Source organism: Pristiophorus japonicus, chromosome 5, assembly GCF_044704955.1.
Source record: "Pristiophorus japonicus isolate sPriJap1 chromosome 5, sPriJap1.hap1, whole genome shotgun sequence".
Taxonomy (NCBI): Eukaryota; Metazoa; Chordata; class Chondrichthyes; family Pristiophoridae; genus Pristiophorus; species Pristiophorus japonicus.
The window spans coordinates 215422700-215443304 of record NC_091981.1 but is presented as its reverse complement, the minus strand read 5'-3'; the positions used below and the strand labels follow the sequence as shown (position 1 = coordinate 215443304).

The window sequence follows — 20605 nt, the reverse complement described above, 5'->3', positions numbered from 1 at the left end:
TGAAGTTCCTGTTTATCAAACTTAAATCCCATGCCATGGTTTTGTCACACTTGAGATACTGCCCACGTATTACTTGTATGTATATCTACCCTTCAGGCCTCCCAACCTTAGAGTCACTGCTGCTGCATCAAACTTGATCTCCGGCACGACTCCTTTCTCATGCCCATTTTTGAACATCAAGGTAGGTCATCAGTAAGTAACTTTAACTATTATTTCTATTTCTTCTTTTAATGTCTCCCTCATCACTGCTCATGTTGACCGCCACTGTTTCCATGGAACTTAGGTCTCTCCATTTGTTGCTATCGCCTCTCTTCCCCACCCCATCCAGGCCTGCTGCCTGTTTCTCACCAACCCCCAATTTTCTGCACCACCTTGGGCTTTCGACATATCTCCCCTCTGACCTCCTAACTATCCTTGTGCTGGCAATTATACCTATGCCATTTCAGGCCTTGGGCCATCGAACATCTGCTCCCTTTCTGTTTTGATCCAAGTTCACCTGCCTAAATCCCTTACTGCCCTGCCATCTGCCAGTTGGAGCATCGGGAAGTAGATAGCATGGGACAGGATGCAGGGGAGGACATGTGATGGTAACATCTTGGGGTGGAAACCAATCACGGTGGGGTGGGAATACAAAGCATTTGGGTAAGGTTATGTGGTAGAGAAGGTGGTGGGAGCAACAGGAGGGACATGGAGGCAATTATGAAATGTATAATGATATGGGGATAAGTATGATGGAATAGCGAATTCAGTGGGACTGAATGACAGAAGAGGACGAGCGAGGAGGATGTGGTGGGAAGGTGATAGGATAGGTGTTGATAGAAAGGGTTTAGAAGAGGAAATGGCATGTGCGTTGAGGGTACAGACATCAAACAATAGGAGTGGAGTGAGTGAAGGATTCTTCATGTTACTTTCTGCTGCCAGCCCTGTGATTCACCAACACCCATAAACCAAAAGCTGGAACCTGTCTCCACCCCTGGACTGATCCTAGCCCTAAATGGCATCTCCACCTCCAGACAGAAGGCAAAAGAATAAACAATTTGCGTTTATATAGTGCCTTTAACATAGAAAAACATCCCAAGCAATTTCACATAGGCGTAAACAGACAAAAATGGATACTGAGCCAAAGAAGGAGATAATAGGAGGGGTGATCAAAAGCTTGGTAAAGGAGGTGGATTTTCAGGAAATTTTTAAGGCCTTAAAGGAGGTTGAGAGGCAGAGAGGTTTACAGAGGGAATTTCTGAACTTTGGGCTTAGACAGCTGCTAATGATGGGGCGAAGGGAGTGGAATGTACAAGAAGCCAAGTCAGCGGAACAGAAGAGTTCTGGGGGTGTTGCATAGAATATACAGCACAGAAACAGGCCATTTGACCCAACTAGTTTGTACTCCACAGCAGTCTCCTCCCATCAACCTCATCTCAACCTTTCAACATATCTTTCTATTCTCTTTTCTCTCGTCTAGTTTCCTTTTGAAAGCTATTTGCATCAACCACTTCTTTTGTTAGCGAGTTCCACATTCTAAGCACTCTGAGTAAAGAGATTTCTCCTTATTTTCCTAATGGATTTATTAATTACTGGCCCCTAGTTTTGGTTTTCCCCACAAGTGGAAGCATCCTCTCCACATCGACCCTGTCCAACCCATTCATAATTTTAAAGACCTCTATCATGTTACCTCTAAGTCTTTTTTCTAAAGGAAAAAGCCCCAACCTGTTCAATCTTTCCCGATAGCTGTAATTTCAGTTATGGTACCATCCTTATAAATCTTTTTTGCACTCTCTCCAGTGCTTCTATGTCCTTGTTATAGTATGGAGACCAGAACCGTGCACAGTACCAGTGCGGCTTGACCATATGCAAGTTTAACATAACTGCACTACTTCTATGTCCCTAGAAATAAATCCCAGTGCTTTGTTAGCATTTTTAAATTGCTTTGCTAACCTGCGATGCTGCTTTTAATTATTTGTTCACCTGTATCTCTAGATCCCTTGCTCTTCTACCCCATTTAGCATTGGAATAGTCAAGTCTGGAGGTGACAATGGATGTGGGTTTCAGCAGCGGATGGGCTGAGGCGGGCCGGTGGCAAGTGATGTTAGAGATGGAAGTAAGCAGTCTGTGTACAGAGTGAAGGACGGGACAGAGGGAAGGACTACAAGATAAACACAGAAACAAAACGGGACCTAGACAAACTGAAAAAGAGAACAAGAGAAACGAATCAGCCACATGACAAGAGAGACACAGGACAGTGTATGCTGCACTTGCTATGAGCAATGCCCCAGGAGACCCACATTATTGAAAGAGTTGCTCTATTATATTTACTATTAATATTTTTATAACCATCTTACCCCCACTTCAAATCATTAGCGTACTTGTCAAAAAAACAAATCTATCCCAGACTAACCCACCCCCACCATCATTTCTTATCGATTTCTTATCACTGACTTACCATCACCAGGTGTTCCACTACTATAAGAGAAGTATGCACACATGGTATTAGTACAATTAATTTAGACAATAAAGATAGATATAACATATTTTAGTATTTTAAAATACTTTTGTACAGTTTTGAGTTTAAAAATGTAAATCACTAAGAGGAAAGAATTTAAGTTATTGTATTTGACAGTACAGCAGTACAGAAAACAATTATATTTGAGTTTATAAATAATTGCTCTGGTGAATGGAACTTTTTAAGTCTGTATTTTTAGTTTAGGATGCCAAATGCAATGGAATCCTCCTTTACTTTGCCCAAACTTCAACCCCACCCTCAGAAACACAATCTGTCGACTTTGATTTCTCCAATCAGCCTTTTTAATGCCCAATTCAGTCAGTTTGTGAGACTAAACCACATTCAGTGGGCACATCCACCAATTGCCAGAACTAATTTTAGTGAGATCCTCAATTCATTCATTGACACATTGTATAACTTACAAGATAAAGCCCTATGAAATATTTCACCCTCATAGCACAGCATTTTTGTAGTATATATCAATGATATAGAATTGAATGTAGGAGGTATGATTAAGAGGTTTGCAAATGATACAAAAATTGGCTGTGTGGTTGAAAGCTGTTGACTGCAGGAAGATATCAATGGACTGGTCAGGTGGGCAGAACAGTGGCAAATGGAATTCAATCCAGAGAAGTGTGAAATAATGCATTAAAGAGGTCTAACAAGGCAAGTGATTGCACAATAAATGGTAGGACACTGAGAAGTGTAGAGGAACAGAGGGACCTTGGAGTGCATATCCACAGATTCCTGAAGGTAGCAGACCAGATAGATAAGGTGGTTATGAAGGCATACGGGATAATTGCCTTTATTAGCCAAGGCATAGAATACAAGAGTAGGGAGGTTATACTTGAACTGTATAAAACACTAGTTGGGCCACAGCTAGAGTACTGTGTGCAGTTCTGGTCACCAAATTACAGAAAAGATGTGACTGCACTAGAGAGGGTACAGAGGAGATTTACGAAGATGTTGCCTGGACCGGAGAATTTTAGCTATGAGGAAAGATTAGATAGGCTGGGGTTGTTTTCTTTGGAACAGAAGAGGCTGAGGAGAGATTTAATTGAGGGGTATAAAATTATGAGGGGCCAAGATAGAGTGGATAGGAAGGACCTATTTCCCTTAGCAAAGGGGTCAATAACCAGAGGGCATAGATTTAAAGTAATTGGTAGAGGGTTTAGAGGGGATTTGATGAGAATTATTTTCACTCAGAGGGTGGTAGGGGTCTGAAGCTCACTGCCTGAAAGGGTGGTAGAAGCAGAAACCCTCTTAGCATTAAAAAGTACTTTGATATGCACTTGAACCTACAAGGCTACAGACCAAAAGCTGGAAAGTGGAATTAGGTTGGACAGTTCTTCGTCAGCCAGCACGAGCCCGATGGGCCAAATGGCTTTGTTCTGTGCTGTAAATTTCGATGATTCCATGATAAAACCGAGGACTCAAAACTCATAACCAATCCTCTACAATCTTAGTCTGTTAAATACATCTGCTTATATCTCCAATATCAGCATCTTTCAACAGGCCATTCAGTCCAACCTGTCCATGCCAGCATTTATGCTCCACTCGAGCCTCCTCCCGTCTTTCCTCATCTAAATCCATCAGCATAATCCTCTATTCCCTTCTCCCTCATATGCTTGTCTAGCCTCCCTTTATATGCATCTATACTATTAACTTCAACCACTCCCTGTGGTAGCGAGTTCCACCTTCTCACCACTCTTTGGGTAAAGAAGTTTTTTCTGAATTCCTTGTTGGATTTCTTGGTGACTATCTTATATTGATGGCCTCCAGTTATGCTCTTCCCCACAAGTGGAAACATTCTCTGTATCCACTCTATCAAGACCTTTCATAATTTTAAAGATCTAATTAGGTCACTCTTCAGCTCTCTATTATAGCTGCTACTCAGAATTTTCTACAGAAGACATTTCTCCTCTCTTTCAAACCAATTTACAATACACTTTTTAAAAATGCCATTTCAACTTGAAATTTTTATGATACACAGAAATATATATTTGCAAGTTTTATTTACTTGACATCTGTGTGAAAGGAAAGAGGTACATTAATTTGGAAGTGGGAAACTTGCAGGAAGCAGCTAAACTGAGCAGATTTAAGCAGCTTGATAGCTGATAAACATATCTGCTTAGTATAATTCAGAGATAATTCTACTATATACAACAACTTGTATTTATATTGCACCCTTAACGTAGTGAAACATCCCTAAGCGCTTCACAGGAGTATTAGAGATTAAAAATACATATATACCTAAATACATGAAAGAAAATATTTCTTCGTGCTGATACAGCCAGGATCTTATTTCTAGGCCATTTGGCCAAACGAACTTGGTGTTAGCTCGTTAATCTCGATTCTCTACTTTTTCTCCAATTCACTTAATACTCTTACTTGCCAGATAGATATTCATTTCCTTTTTAAACACCAATTACTTTGATTCTGTTTCTGGTGCAGTGCATTCTCTCAACCCTTTGTGTGAATATATTTTTCCTCAATTTTTTTTTTTAAGGTTTTAATTTTAAGATTCGAATTACATCCCCTTTTTCTGAATTTCCCTACTAGAGGGAAGAACATTACCTTATCTACCGTGGGAATTTCCTTCATTAATTTAAACAACTCAATCAGGTCACATCTCATCTTCCTCACCTTCAGAGAATATAACTTAAATGTACCCAATCTCTCACCATAACCAGTATGCCCTTCCCAAAATGGGGTGCCCAAAACTAAACAAATATTTCAATTGAGTTCTGACCAACACATTGAACAACTGCAGTACTACCTCCTTTGCTTTTATATTCTTTACCTCCTGTGGTGAAGGCCAGCATCTCAGTAGCTTTTTTGATTGTTCTTTGCATTAGTGAGATAGCTCTTAATGACTTTGTATCTGGACACGCAATGCCTTTATTTATCTTCATACCCCAGTGCTTCCCCATTTAGATTGTGTTGCCATCTGTCATTTTCCAAAATAACTGAACTATTTTACATCAATAATGCATGAACAAAATCTAAACAATTAATAACCAAAATTATAAATGTGCTCTTTTAATTTGTAGCAAAAAAATAAATGAAGGCATTAATATTACATTTTTTTCTAAATTGTCTTTCTATAAAATGTACTGAACAGCACAGCTATCACAGTAATTCATAATCCAAGGCTGGATTTTCTTCCTCTTTAAAAACAAGATAAAACTATTATTTCTTCAGCAAAGAAATCAGGCAATGAAATGATCAAACAGACACTTAATCTGTACTAAGCACTTGTTAAAAGAAATACATCAGTAAGGCATACATGATTCTTCAATATCATACAAATATACAGTAAGTCACAAACAGTGGCATTTCTTCCTTAAATTCTTAATAATCCAAAGCACTTCCGCCGGTCAACAAGAATGTATGGTCAAGATAAAGATATCTTGGTGTTTAATGGTTACCCATATCCATGCCTCTCTGTCAAATTTCTTTCATTTACACTCAGTTGGCCACTTAACTTCATCAGTAATTTCACAATCAGACCAGCCTGCAGGATGGAGGTAGAAATAAATGTTATTGAAAGATAAGTACACAGGTTGCAATAAAGAAACTGCACAACTCTCAGGTTGATGGTATCGTCTGTCTTACATGATAAAAAAAATTAAATATCTTAGTCTATTTACAATACTGAGCAAAAATCATTTTGAAATTAAATTATCCTAATGATTTGAAAGATTTTGTCAAAAAGAAACTTTTGGAAATTATGTTTAGCAGGTCTATTGATGTCACGGTTTGGTCACTTTGTAATTAGCTCTAATTACCACGTTAACTTTTGTTCACTTCAAATATAATTGTTGCTAAATTACAAGAAAAAACCCTCATATACACACATTGTTTAAGCTCCTAGCTTTTTGTTTGAAAATTAGAACAGTTCATCTTTATCTCAGTACTGTTGAGAATAATTTCTTACCTGCTTTGTGTGTACTACCAGGCTCATTTTATTTTCCAAACTGTGAATTTGAAAGTAGGCGTCTGCTTCACCCAACTGCCACATGAGGGAGCCATACTTGAGGCTAATCAGCAAAGCCTGACAAAAATTGAGATGCATCAAAAAAAGTAATAACATTACCACCAATTACATTTGCAGTTCTGGAAATAGTTTCTCAAAGCACTAACAGTTAAGAATTTCTATCTGAAATGGTCTGTGACTATGTATTTGGACACCAACATATGGTGCTACAAAGAAGGAGGAAGTAAGTTTTCAACCACGAGTCCCAGACAGTTAGTTCACACCTACAATCAATTGGTAAATCACCTATCCATACTACCAAAACAATATTGGTGGAAGTCATGCCCAGGACACTTGCACATATATCGCAGGAGCTGGCTACAGAGTGGGCAATGGGGCAAAGGAGAAATAGATGGTTTTCGTGATGGATAGGTTGCAGGATTTATAGCTCATGAGGTTGAACAGGAAGTCAAGTTTGTGCAGTCTTAGTACTTAAAACACTAGTCATGCGATTTGTTGTACTAATTGTATCAGTGGTTGTTAATTTAACAGTGAGTTTAAAGTTTAAATAGAAGATGCTTCATACCTCTATCCTTGGAGAAGAAGAAAAAAATTTACAATATACAATTATGGAACTGGAGCTTTCCTACAATTGCGTATTAAAAGTCACCACTTCAGAAGTAATTAATCGCGTGAAGCGCTCGAGAAGGTATTAAATAAATGCATGTTTGTTACATTATAAAATCATTGGGAGATTGTATCGTCAATTTACCTTCGTTTCCATGTTTAGCAGATGTAGACCTTTTGTGTTTACACCAACGTACACCTTGACAACTTTATGACTACTTGAGCTTGCTTTAGTATATACTTGTCCTGTGAAAAAGGCTGCTCCATAAGTTGGAAATTCCCAGCAAATCTGCAGGAAGAGACGTTGAAGATGGTGCATCTCCTTACTGATCCCTTCACGACCACTAAGGCTCTGTAAAATATCATATTCTCAAAGATATGTATTCTGAAGTAAAAAGGATAGAATCTGAGGTCTGCAAAATGTTTCAGTCATATCCAAATTTCAGTTTAACTACTACAGCCATTGTTGTTGTTGGCAAATAATGTAATTTACAATTAAGACCCGTGATTACTTAACAGTTAGTATTTGTTTTAAATCCCACTATCCCACAATATTAATTATTTTGAGTTTTGTAACTCAAGGCAGGTTTGTAACTACTCATTGTGCTCGGAGTTATCAGTTATAATGGCCCAGAATTCGCGGCCCCTACGGGCACATACGAGGTGCGCACGTGCCCGTAGGGGCCCCGCAAGTTACGGGCTTAGGCACGCCAAGTGTATGCGCCTAAACCCGGAACTTACGATCTGTCAAGAAGACTCTTTAGTGATGATCAATGCACACAGTTTGAATTACAAACTTAAAAAGGGTGAACAGTCAATAAAATGTCAAATTTAAAAGAATGCCAGAAAAATAATCTACTAAGAGGCTTTACTTGCAAACATGAAGTCTCGCAGTTTGATTACACTCGAGGCCCAAACTTATCTTTTGATGCTCTCTCAATAAACCAACATATAAGAACATAAGAATTAGGAACAGGAGTAGGCCATCTAGCCCCTCAAGCCTGCTCCGCCATTCAACAAGATCATGGCTGATCTGGCCGTGGACTCAGCTCCACTTACCCGCCCGCTCCACATAACCCTTAATTCCCTTATTGGTTAAAAATCTATCTATCTGTGACTTGAATACATTCAATGAGCTAGCCTCAACTGCTTCCTTGGGCAGAGAATTCCACAGATTCACAACCCTCTGGGAGAAGAAATTCCTTCTCAACTCGGTTTTAAATTGGCTCCCCCGTATTTTGAGGCTGTGCCCCCTAGTTCTCCCCGACCAGTGGAAACAACCTCTCTGCCTCTATCTTGTCTATCCCTTTCATTATTTTAAATGTTTCTATAAGATCACCCCTCATCCTTCTGAACTCCAACGAGTAAAGACCCAGTCTACTCAATCTATCATCATAAGGTAACCCCCTCATCTCCGGAATCAGCCTAGTGAATCGTCTCTGTACCCCCTCCAAAGCTAGTACATCCTTCCTTAAGTAAGGTGACCAAAACTGCACGCAGTATTCCAGGTGCAGCCTCACCAATACCCTATACAGTTGCAGCAGGACCTCCCTGCTTTTGTACTCCATCCCTCTCGCAATGAAGGCCAACATTCCATTCGCCTTCCTGATTACCTGCTGCACCTGCAAACTAACTTTTTGGGATTCATGCACAAGGACCCCCAGGTCCCTCTGCACTGCAGCATGTTGTAATTTCTCCCCATTCAAATAATATTCCCTTTTACTGTTTTTTTTTCCAAGGTGGATGACCTCATACTTTCCGACATTGTATTCCATCTGCCAAACCTTAGCCCATTCGCTTAACCTATCTAAATCTCTTTGCAGCCTCTCTGTGTCCTCTACACAACCCGCTTTCCCACTAATCTTTGTGTCATCTGCAAATTTTGTTACACTACACTCCGTCCCCTCTTCCATGTCATCTATGTATATTGTAAACAGTTGTGGACCCAGCACCGATCCCTGTGGCACACCACTAACCACCAATTTCCAACCCGAAAAGGACCCATTTATCCCGACTCTCTGCTTTCTGTTAGCCAGCCAATTCTCTATCCATGCTAATACATTTCCTCTGACTCCGCGAACCTTTATCTTCTGCAGTAACCTTTTGTATGGCACCAATGCCTTTTGGAAATCTAAATACACCACATCCATTGGCACATCTCTATCCACCATGCTCGTTATATCCTCAAAGAATTCCAGTAAATTAGTTAAACATGATTTCCCCTTCATGAATCCATGTTGTGTCTGCTTGATTGCACTATTCCTATCTAGATGTCCTGCTATTTCTTCCTTAATGATAGTTTCAAGCATTTTCCTCACTACAGATGTTAAACTAACCTGCCTTTTGTCTGCCCCCTTTTTTAAACAGAGGAGTTACATTAGCTGCTTTCCAATCCCAGAGTCCAGAGAATTTTGGTAGATTATAACTAATGCATCTGCTATAACTTCCACCATCTCTTTTAATACCCTGAGATGCATTTCATCAGGACCAGGGGACTTGTCTATCTTGAGTCCCATTAGTCTGTCCAGCACTACCCCCCTAGTGATAGTGATTGTCTCAAGGTCCTCCCTTCCCACATTCCTGTGACCAGCAATTTTTGGCATGGTTTTTGTGTCTTCCACTGTGAAGACCGAAGCAAACTAATTATCTAAGGTCTCAGCCATTTCCACATTTCCCATTATTAAATCCCCCTTCTCATCTTCTAAGGGACCAACATTTACTTTAGTCACTCTTTTCCGTTTTATATATCTGTAAAAGCTTTTACTATCTGTTTTTACATTTTGCGTAAGTTTACCCTCGTAATCTATCTTTCCTTTCTTTATTGCTTTCCTACTCATTCTTTGCTGTTGTTTAAAATTTTCCCAATCTTCTAGTTTCCCACTAACCTTGGCCACCTTATACGCATTGGTTTTTAATTTGATACTCTCCTTTATTTCGTTGGTTATCCACGGCTGGTTATCCCTTCTCTTACCGCCCTTCTTTTTCACTGGAATATATTTTTGTTGAGCACTATGAAAGAGCTCCTTAAAAGTCCTCCACTGTTCCTCAATTGTGCCACTGTTTAGTCTGTGTTTCCAGTCTACTTTAGCCAACTCTGCCCTCATCCCACTGTAGTCCCCTTTAAGCATAGTACGCTCGTTTGAGACACTACTTCCTCACCCTCAACTTAATTCACACCATATAAATGTGTATATTAAAGATGCATCATTTTGCCTTTAGCTGTAAAAGTATTTTGCTCAGCAATTTAATAATTAATGCATGTTGAATAAAATAATTTTTTGAGAAATTGTCAAATAATTGAGAAAGGAAATCAAATTAATGAGAGTATGATGTCAAATATCAAAGAATTTATTTAAACTGACCTTGTATTCATGTAGAATCCTACCAATCCAATGTGGGGCCTTGCTTTTCAGTTTGGTACATGGTAATATACATTTGAGATTTTCTTCACTAAAATGCACAGGATTTTATTAATTAACATATTATAATAAACATTGCACATAACAGAACAGACAACCAGTGTTCACTTCAGCAGTGCTGCTGAACATTGGATGTTGAGGAAAAGCATTTTGTGCAATAGCAAAAGGATTACCTCCATTAGTGGCAAATGCATTGTGTTTAGAAACTCTCACATTCAATTCTTGCTCTATACTGAATTTACCTGATCTTAGTCAAGATTGTAGAAATGCAACAATTGCCCTCAGCATCCCTGGACTAGGGAAGAGAAATTAATTGGGCACAACGACTGCAACAGGAAATACACACCCAAAGACATTAGACGAGGGAAGAATTTGTTTGGCTATGATAGACTGCACAGTGACATTCAGTGTCCATATTCATAAAGAATGTCTATTTAAGTGAAGTACATGAAATCTACAGTTTCTTGTGGAATTATAATCCAGCATTCAGGAAAACAGAGGGGGAAAAGGAGAAAATCTGAAGAAAGCAATACACCCATCTTTTTCTATACATAAAATTCTCCCAACAGTCAACAAAGGAACATTAACATATATTGTAAAATAAAATTAAAAAATTGCAAATGCTGGAAATCTGAAATTAGAACAGCAAATGCTAGAAATACACAGGTCAGTTGGTATCTGTGAAGAGAAAGGACAGGTTAGTTCTTAAGGATTACACACCTGAAATACTGGGCCCAAATTTGGCCAGGAGTTGCTCCGTTTTTTTTGGAGCAACTTGATTTTTTTGGAGTATCTTAAAAATCGCAATTCTGCACATTTAATTTGTGCCAGTGTAAGTGAGTTAGGATTTTTTTTTTTAATTTAGTTTTTTTTTCCCAAAAGGGGGCGTTACCAGTCACCTATGCCTGTTTTGGCCATTTAAGCCAGTTTGGACAGCTAATAGTTACTCCAAACTAACTTAGGCCAGCGTATGTGGCCACTTGTGGCCGCACAGAAAACCCTTGCGGAGAGTTAAGAAATCAGTGCAGGTAAGGTCATTTAAAGCACCAAGCACTAAACAAAGCACAAAAATAAGCATTCAATAACAAATAAAAAATACAAGGAAACTGAGAGGACCTGCACCTAGCACCAAGACTTACAAAGCACTAAACAAAGCACAAAAAGTAATAAACAATTAATTAACAAATAAAAAATAGAAGGAACCCTGCACCTAAAGTACCAAGACCAAAGTAAAATGCAAACAATCAATCAATAACAAATAAAAAGATCGGCGAATCGGCAAGGCCCCGAGGTCGGCGAGCCGGGACCAGGAGGTCGGTGAGCTACGTGTGCAGCTTTCACTCGCTGCTCTGCCGGCTCCGAACAGCCTCAATCCCAGGGGATGCCGCGCCGCTCCCCGCTGGCCGACACTCCGAGCCCTGCATATTGGTGAGGAGTAATCACCCGGAGAAGTCCTTGTGGATTTAGCTGTCAACAGTTCTTTCTCACCGTGTAGATCTGCTCCCGGTGATATACCCTCAACCTCCTACTGACTGCAACTCAACTTGCATGCATGTGCAGCTGAAACTCAGAGAAAGCTCAGAGTCTCTTTAGTGAACTTAAACTGTGGTCTCAAGAGATGTCGTGCAACCCAGAAAGAAAAATGAAAAATGGACCACATAATCAAGCAATAAATAAATAAATAAACAAATAAAAAAAATAGAAATCTTACCTTCAGCGGGTCGCCGATGAGGGAGCCCATTTGGCCAGGTATAGGGGTGGCGCGCTTCGGGCCTCTCCCACACAGCTTGCAGAGCACACGCAGAGATTCTAGGGGCGAGGAGCTATTGCACATGCGCGCACACTCTAGCATGCATGTGCAGAGCACCCGGCACTGTTTCCAGCGCCGGGACCTGGTTCCGCCCCCGAATCCATTGGCTACGCTGCGCCACCATCGAAGAGAGGTTGGGGAGCGGCCAAATTTGGTCTCAAAATTTTTGGCGACTTAATCGGTGTACAAAAGCAGCACACCTCTGGTGAGTGCAGCAGAAATCTCTACTGGCCAAATTTGGGCCCATAAATACTATCTTTTCACTCTAATTATGTTTTTATGCAAAATTAACATTCTAGAATACAAAAGGTATAACATTAAATATGTTAGTAATATTATACCCTATTAAACATCCACAAAAAATGCAATCTTGGTTTTAACATCTACCATCTGTACATTCAGAAACTTAAGAGGTCACTAACAAGATTCCTTTGTTTTTTGAGCATACAAAGCTGTGTATTATATTTCTTTTGACTGCAAAAGAAATATAATACACAGCTGCATATAGCCTTGGTTCAGTTGTATAGAGCCTTGGTCAAACTCCATCTGGAGTACTGTGTGCAGTTTTGAACACTGCACTTAAGGAAGGATATATTGGCCTTGGAGTGGGTGCAGTGCAGATTCACCAGAATTACACCAAGGCTTTTATGAGGGCAGGTTATGTAAGGAAACGTATTGTCAGGCTGTCTTGAAGTCTGCTGTTATACTGCTATTGATTTCTCTTTATATTGTAGTAAGCGAGCCCAAGGTGGGCAGAGGAAACGTTTCAAGGACATCCTCAAAGCCTCCATGATAAAATGCAACATTCCCACTGGGAGTCCCTGGCCAAAGACCGCCCTAAGTGGAGGAAGTGCATCTGGGAGGGTGCTGAGCACCTCGAGTCTCATCGGCGAGAGCATGCAGAAGTCAAGCGCAGGCAGCGGAAGGAGCGTGCGGCAAATCAGTCCCACTCACCTTTTCCTTCAACGACTGTCTGTCCCACCTGTGACAGAGACTGTAATTCCTGTACTGGATGGTCCAGTCACCTAAGAACTCATTTTTAGAGTGGAAGCAAGTCTTCCTCGATTTCGAGGGACTGCCTATGATGATGATATTGTAGTAATGTTAGATTTTGCCTGTTAAGTGGGGAAATTTCGATGCAGTGCCCACTGAACTGTTGAATTAAGACTGACCTTGAAGCAATGGTTAGTTTAGACAATAAATCTAATTAAAAGGCAATCCAGTCAGAAACTTTAATGAATTGCTAAGTTCTGCAGTCTGTGATAACATACAGGCAGAGAAGCTTCCTTTGTTAGGAAGGCCTAGATAAACACCTGCCTTTAAAAGGAGGTTGGGTAATTGTACCAGTTTACAGAAAAATAACTTGTTAAAACTAAAGTTATTGATAAGGAAGAAGTTCATTAAAATTTGTCTTATATGGGATCATATTAGGTCATGCAGTGGTGCAGGCTTGAAGGGCTGAATGGCCTACTCCTGCACCTATTTCTATGTTGTCTATGTTAAGTGTATCTTTAATTATTGTTAATAATTATTGCATGCTTAATAAATGTGGTATCTGACATTTAATGCTGAGAACCCTATTATTTTGAAGAGTAAATTAGAAATAAGAACACCTCTCCTCCAACAGTTGCATAAATATGGCTTGCATTCCCTTTGTATATAGGAGGTTGAAGGGTGATCTGATGGGTGTTTAAAATGTTAAAGGGATTTGATTGGTTATATACGGAGAAACTGTTTCCTCTAATGGGGAAACTGAAGAACAAGGCAACATAATCTTAAAATTAGAGCTAGGCTATTCAGGAGCAAAACCAGGAAGCACTTTTTCACACAAAGGGTAGTAGAAATTTGGAACCATCTCTCCAAAAGACGGTTTATGATGGGACAATTGGAGCGATCAAGACTGAGACAGATAGATTGTTGTTAGGTAAGGGTATCAAGGGATATGGAGCAAAGAAGGGAAATGGAAGTTGAGGTGCAGATCTGCCATGATCTCAATGAATGGAGCAGGAGGCCGAAGGGACTGAATGGCTTACTCATGTTCCTATGTTCCTACAAGGAACAAAAATGTAAAAACTGTAACAACATAGGAACAGGAGTAGGCCATTCAGCCCTTTGAACCTATTCCACCATTTAATTAGATTATGGCTTATCTGAACCTCAACTCCATTTACCTGTCTTAGCTGCATATTCCTTGATACTCTTACCTAACAAACAAAAATATTTTGGTTCTAGAAACATAGAAAATAGGTGCAGGAGCAGGCCATTCGGCCCTTCGAGCTTGCACCGCCATTCAATATGATCATGGCTGATCATTCAACCTCAGTACCCCACCCCAGCCTTCTCTCCATACCCCTTGATCCCTTTAGCCGTAAGGGCCACATCCAACTCCCTTTTGAATATATTCAACGAACTGGACTCAACAACTTTCTGTGGCAGAGAATTCCACAGGTTCACAACTCTGGGTGAAAAAGTTTCTCCTCATCTCGGTCCTATATGGCTTACCCCTTATCCTTAGACTGTGTCCCCTGGTCTGGACTTCCCCAACATTCTTCCTGCATCTAACCTGTCCCGTCATAATTTTATATGTTTCTATGAGATCCCCTCTCATTCTTCTAAATTCCAGTGAGTATAAGCATAGCCGGTCTTTCCTCATATGTCAGTCCTGCCATCCCGGGAATCAGTCTGGTGAACTCCCTCAATACCAAGCACGCCCTTCCTCAGATTAGGAGACCAAAACTGTACACAATACTCAAGGTGTGGTCTCACCAAGGCCCTGTACAACTGCAGCAAGACCTCCCTGCTCCTGCACTCAAATCCCCTCGCTATGAAGGCCAGCATGCCATTTGCTTTCTTTACTGCCTGCTGTACCCGCATGCTTACCTTCAATGACTGATGTACCATGACACCCAGGTCTCGTTGCACCTCGCTTTTACTAATCTGTCACCATTCAGATCTGCCTTCCTGTTTTTGCCACCAAAGTGGATAACCTCACATTTATCCACATTATACGGCATCTGCCATGCATTTTCCCATTTATCTAACCTGTCCAAGTCCCCCTGCAGCCTCCTCACAGCTCACACTGCCACCCAGCTTAGTGTCATCTGCAAACTTGGATATTGCATTCAATTCCTTCGTCTAAATAATTAATGTATATTGTAAATAGCTGGGGTCCCAGCACTGAACCCTGCGGCACCCCACTAGTCACTGCCTGCCATTCTGAAAAGGACCGTTTATTCCCACTCTTTGCTTCCTGTCTGCCAACCATTTCTCTATCCAAGTCAATACATTACCCCCAATGTTATGTGCCTTAATTTTGCACACTAATCTCTTGTGTGGGACCTTGTCAAAAGCCTTTTGAAAGTCCAAATAAACCACATCTACTGGTTCTCCCTTATCCACTCTACTAGTTACATCCTCAAAAAACTCTAGAAGATTTGTCAAGCATGATTTCCCTTTCATAAATCCATGATGACTTGGATCGATCCGGTCACTGCTTTCCAAATGCGCTGCTATTACATCTTTAATAATTGACTCCAGCATTTTCCCCACCACCAATGTCAGGCTAACCAGTCCATAATTCCCTGTTTTCCCTCTCCCTCCTTTTTTTAAAAAGTGGTGCTACATTTAGCTACCCTCCAATCCATAGGAACTGATCCAGAGTCCATGGAATGATGGAACATGACCACCAATGCATCTACTATTTCTAGGGACACTTCCTTAAGTACTCTGGGTTGCAGACTATCAGGCCCTGGGGATTTATCGGCCTTCAGTCCCTTCAATTTCCCTAACACCATTTCCTGACTAATAAGAATTTCCTTCAGTTCCCCCTTCTCGCTAGACCCTCGGTCCCCAAGTATTTTCGGGAGGTTATTCGTGTCTTCCTTAGTGAAGACAGAACCAAAGTATTTATTCAATTGGTCTGCCATTTCCTTGTTCCCCATTATGAATTCACCTGATTCTGACTGCAAGGGACCTACTACATTAGTCTTCACTAATCTTTTTCTCTTCACATGTCTATAGAGGATTTTGCAGTCAGTTTTTATGTTCCCTGCAATCTTACTCTCATACTCTATTTTCCCCCTCCTAAGTAAATCCTTAGTCCTCCTCTGCTGAATTTTAAATTTCTCCCAGTCCTCAGGTTTGTTGCTTTTTCTGGCTAATTTATATGCCTCTTCCTTGGATTTAACACTTTCCCTAATTTCCCTTGTTAGCCACAGTTGAGCCACCTTCCTTTTTTATTTTTATGCCACACAATCTATGCTAAATTCTTGTGAAATCCATTTCTTGAAGTGATGTGCCACAAAAAAGTGTTATTTTATTGTTTTCCATCCTATATTTTAATACCTGTAATTAAGTGATTGAACAACATATCTGCTTATGTATAAATAAAAAATAAACAGATTTCCATTTGACTGGGTGAACTACCTCAGACCCAAATTACAAGAAAATCTTTTATCCAAATACTGTACAAAGATTTTACAGAACTTTTTTTAAGCAGTTCTGTCAAAAGGATATCAATGTTTTGTACTGTGTTGACACAGTAAAAATTACCAAAAATTACACAGCAGTTGTAAGAGAAATGTAAAACTCACTCTAGTTGTAGGAAATAGATACTTTGAACCGGTTATTCTAACCGCCGCTTTGCCTACTGGCACTGTCATAAATGTCTAAATTAAAGTGCTGCTGAGTGGAACAAAGCTGAGAGGTTGTTGACTTCAAGGCCAGCTGTTACTGTAGCCAGCTGGAAAATTTAGTATTAAGCAGACAGAGACAGAACAGCAGAACTTTAAAACAAGGTCCTGATTGAAATTAACGTTCTCGTGACTGAAGAAAGTGACTGAGAAAGTTGCACTTTTAAGGTGAAATTCATGGGAAAATCGCTTGTCCCAATCATAACATAGTATGCACTGAAATCATGCTATATGTCTAAATTTGAAGGGGAGAAATTACTATAAATAACGTAAGAACTTTACTAAAATAGCTGATAGGGGAATTTCTTACCAGCACTTCAATACATTAGAAAAGCATAACTTGATTTTAACCAAATAATATTAACAGATTCATTTCTCCCTCTGCAAAATGTAAGATTCTTTTCTCCAATTTCATTTCTTTCATTCAAGCTTATAGTTAGATATCAGAAGTTGCAACTATAATGGGCTCAATTTTCCTCTTTGCCGATTTTTGGTGCCCAGGAGGATTAACGGCCAATTTTTTTGTGTCCGATAGCGGCGAAAAAAAAAGTTGGAAATTTTGCCAAAGTAAAATTTCATTTTGCTGCTGCGGTACCCGAAGTTAAATCTGGGGGTGGAGCTTCAAGTCTGTGCCAAAAGCTGAGGTTGCCAGGGTAATGAGAGACACATTGAGGGAGTTTGGCATGGTAATGAGAGACACACAGAGGGCTGAACTCCACCTGCGAGTTGAAGTTCCACGGCCAGGGCTTGCAACGGCAGGAGAGTGGGGGGGCGCGGGGGGAGGGGAAATAGATTGCAGCAGGACTGGGGTGGGGGCGGGGGAAAGAAATTGCAACAGGACTGAGGGGGGGGTGGGGGGAATTGCCGAGAATTGCAGCAAGACCGGAAAGGGGGGGGGGGGGGGGGGGGAGTGCATTCGGCCCAGGATTGTAGGGGTGGGGAGGGGGGCAATCAGCCAGGGGTTGCAGCGGGACCGGGAGCGGGGAGGCCAGTTGGTTCAGGATTGCAGTGGGACCTTGAGCGGGGTCCTTTCGACCAGGGGTTTCAGCGGGACCGGGAGCAGGGTCCTTTCGGCGCGAGATTGCAGCAGACTGGAAACAAGTAATCTTTAATGTAAAGAGATGAAAAAGGAACGTACGAAACACGATCATTATAAACTATCTTTATGAACAAGACTAAACTGCAAAGCAACAGCTCCGATACAGATCTGAGCGCCGATTTTCTTAACTTAACGTAGGGTTTTTCTGATTGGTACTGAAGGCCACTCTGCGTTGTCCTTAAAAAAAAATCGGTATGAGGGAAAATCGCTTAAATGGCCAAAAACGGTGCAGAAATCAGTTTTTACCCATACCTGCACCAAAAAATCTGGCGCTAACAGTCGCCGCTGGTGTACAAACTTTGAGGAAAGTTGCAAAATCAAGATTGCTCAAAAAAAAAATCAGCGGATGCCAAAAAAACGACGCCCACTGGTGGCGAGAATTGAGCCCAATGTCACAGTATGATGTATGGGAATGGTATTTGCTATTGAGCACAAAATCTCTTGCGATCATTGCTTTGGGACGGACACACTGCAGACTATATTCTGTACATGATTAACAGTGTTCTGCTGTGTTGTTAACTGTAGTTATTGAGATCATTAAACCTGAGAAGTGGGAGAAATTTAGAATTCAGCAGAGGAGAACAAAGGGTTTAATTAAGAGGGGGAAAATAGAGTACGAGAAGCTTGCCGGGAACATACAAACTAATTGCAAAGGCTTCTATAGATATGTGAAGAGAAAAAGATTTGTGAAGACAAACGTAGGCCCCTTACAGTCAGATTCAGGTGAATTTATAATCGGGAACAAAGAAATGGCAGACCAATTGAACAAATACTTTGGTTCTGTCTTCAGGAAGGAAGGCATAAATAAACTTCCGGAAATACTAGGGGACCGAGGGTCTAGTAAGAAGGAGGAACTGAAGGATATCCTTATTAGGCGGAAAATTGTGTTCGGGAAATTGATGGGATTGAAGGCTGATAGATCCCCGGGGTCTGATAGTCTGCATCCCAGAGTACTTAAGGAAGTGGTCCTAGAAATAGTGGATGCATTGGTGATCATTTTCCAACAGTCTATCGACTCTGGATCAGTTCCTATGGACTGTAGGGTAGCTAATGTAACACCACTTTTTAAAAAGGGAGGGAGAGAGAAAGCGGGTAATTATAGACCTGACATCAGTGGTGGGGAAAATGTTGGAATCAATTATTAAGGATGAAATAGCAGCGCATTTGGAAAGCAGTGACAGGATCGGTCCAAGTCAGCATGGATTTATGAAGGGAAAATCATGCTTGACAAATCTTCTGGAATTTTTTGATGATGTAACTAGTAGAGTGGACAAGGGAGAACCAGTGGATGTGGTTTATTTGGACTTTCAAAAGGCTTTTGCCAAGGTCCCACACAAGAGATTGGTGTGCAAAATCAAAGCACATGGTATTGGGGGTAATATACTGACGTGGATAGAGAACTGGTTGGCAGACAGGAAGCAGAGAGTTGGGATAAACGGGTCCTTTTCAGAATGGCAGGCAGTGACTAGTGGAGTGCCACAGGGCTCAGTGCTGGGACCCCAGCTCTTTACAATATACATCAATGATTTGGATGAAGGAATTGAGTGTAATATCTCCAAGTTTGCATGATTCCCGGGATGGCGGGACTGACCTATCAAGAAAGACTGGATCAACTGGGCTTGTATTCACTGGAGTTCAGAAGAATGAGAGGGGACCTCATAGAAACATTTAAAATTCTGACGAGGTTAGACAGGTTAGATGCAGGAAGAATGTTCCCAATGTTGGGGAAGTCCAGAACCAGAGGTCACAGTCTAAGGATAAGGGGTAAGCCATTTAGGACCGAGATGCGGAGGAACTTCTTCACCCAGAGAGTGGTGAACCTGTGGAATTCTATACCACAGAAAGTTGTTGAGGCCAATTCACTAAATATATTCAAAAAGGAGTTAGATGAGGTCCTTACTACTAGGGGGATCAAGGGGTATGGCGAGAAAGCAGGAATGGGGTACTGAAGTTGAATGTTCAGCCATGAACTCATTGAATGGCGGTGCAGGCTAGAAGGGCCGAATGGCCTACTCCTGCACCTATTTTCTATGTTTCTATGACACTAAACTGGTTTGCGGTGTTAGCTGTGAGGGCAACGCTAAGAGGCTGCAGGATGACTTGGACAGGTTAGGTGAGTGGGCAAATGCATGGCAGATGCAGTATAATGTGGATAAATGTGAGGTTATCCATTTTGGGGGCAAAAACGCGAAGACAGATCATCTGAATGGTGGCAGATTAGGAAAAGGTGAGGTGCAACGAGACCTAGGTGTCATGGTTCATCAATCATTGAAAGTTGGTACAGAGGTACAACAGGCGGTAAAGAAGGCAAATGGTATGTTGGCCTTCATAGCTAGGTGATTTTAGTATAGGAGCAGGGAGGTCTTACTGCAGTTGCACAGGGCCTGAGTGAGGCCTCACCTGGAATATTGTGTTCAGTTTTGGTCTCCTAATCTGAGGAAGGACATTCTTGCTATTGAGGGAGTGCAGCGAAGGTTCACCAG

At 40.9% G+C, this 20605-nt stretch overlaps 1 protein-coding gene across 4 annotated transcripts in view; it reads right to left on the bottom strand.

The window, feature by feature from the left end:
* Positions 1-4495: 4495 nt before the first annotated feature.
* The window catches only part of krit1 (KRIT1 ankyrin repeat containing), an 88213-nt gene continuing 72103 nt past the window's right edge, over positions 4496-20605 (bottom strand). For all 4 annotated transcript variants that reach the window (XM_070881311.1, XM_070881314.1, XM_070881312.1 and 1 more), the window contains 4 exons: positions 10466-10553; positions 7249-7455; positions 6438-6554; positions 4496-6014 (listed from right to left, as the gene is read on the bottom strand). In XM_070881311.1, coding sequence (XP_070737412.1) covers positions 5925-6014; positions 6438-6554; positions 7249-7455; positions 10466-10553 — 502 coding nt within the window. In that variant the 3' untranslated portion in view covers positions 4496-5924. The remainder of the gene's footprint in view (positions 6015-6437; positions 6555-7248; positions 7456-10465; positions 10554-20605) is intronic.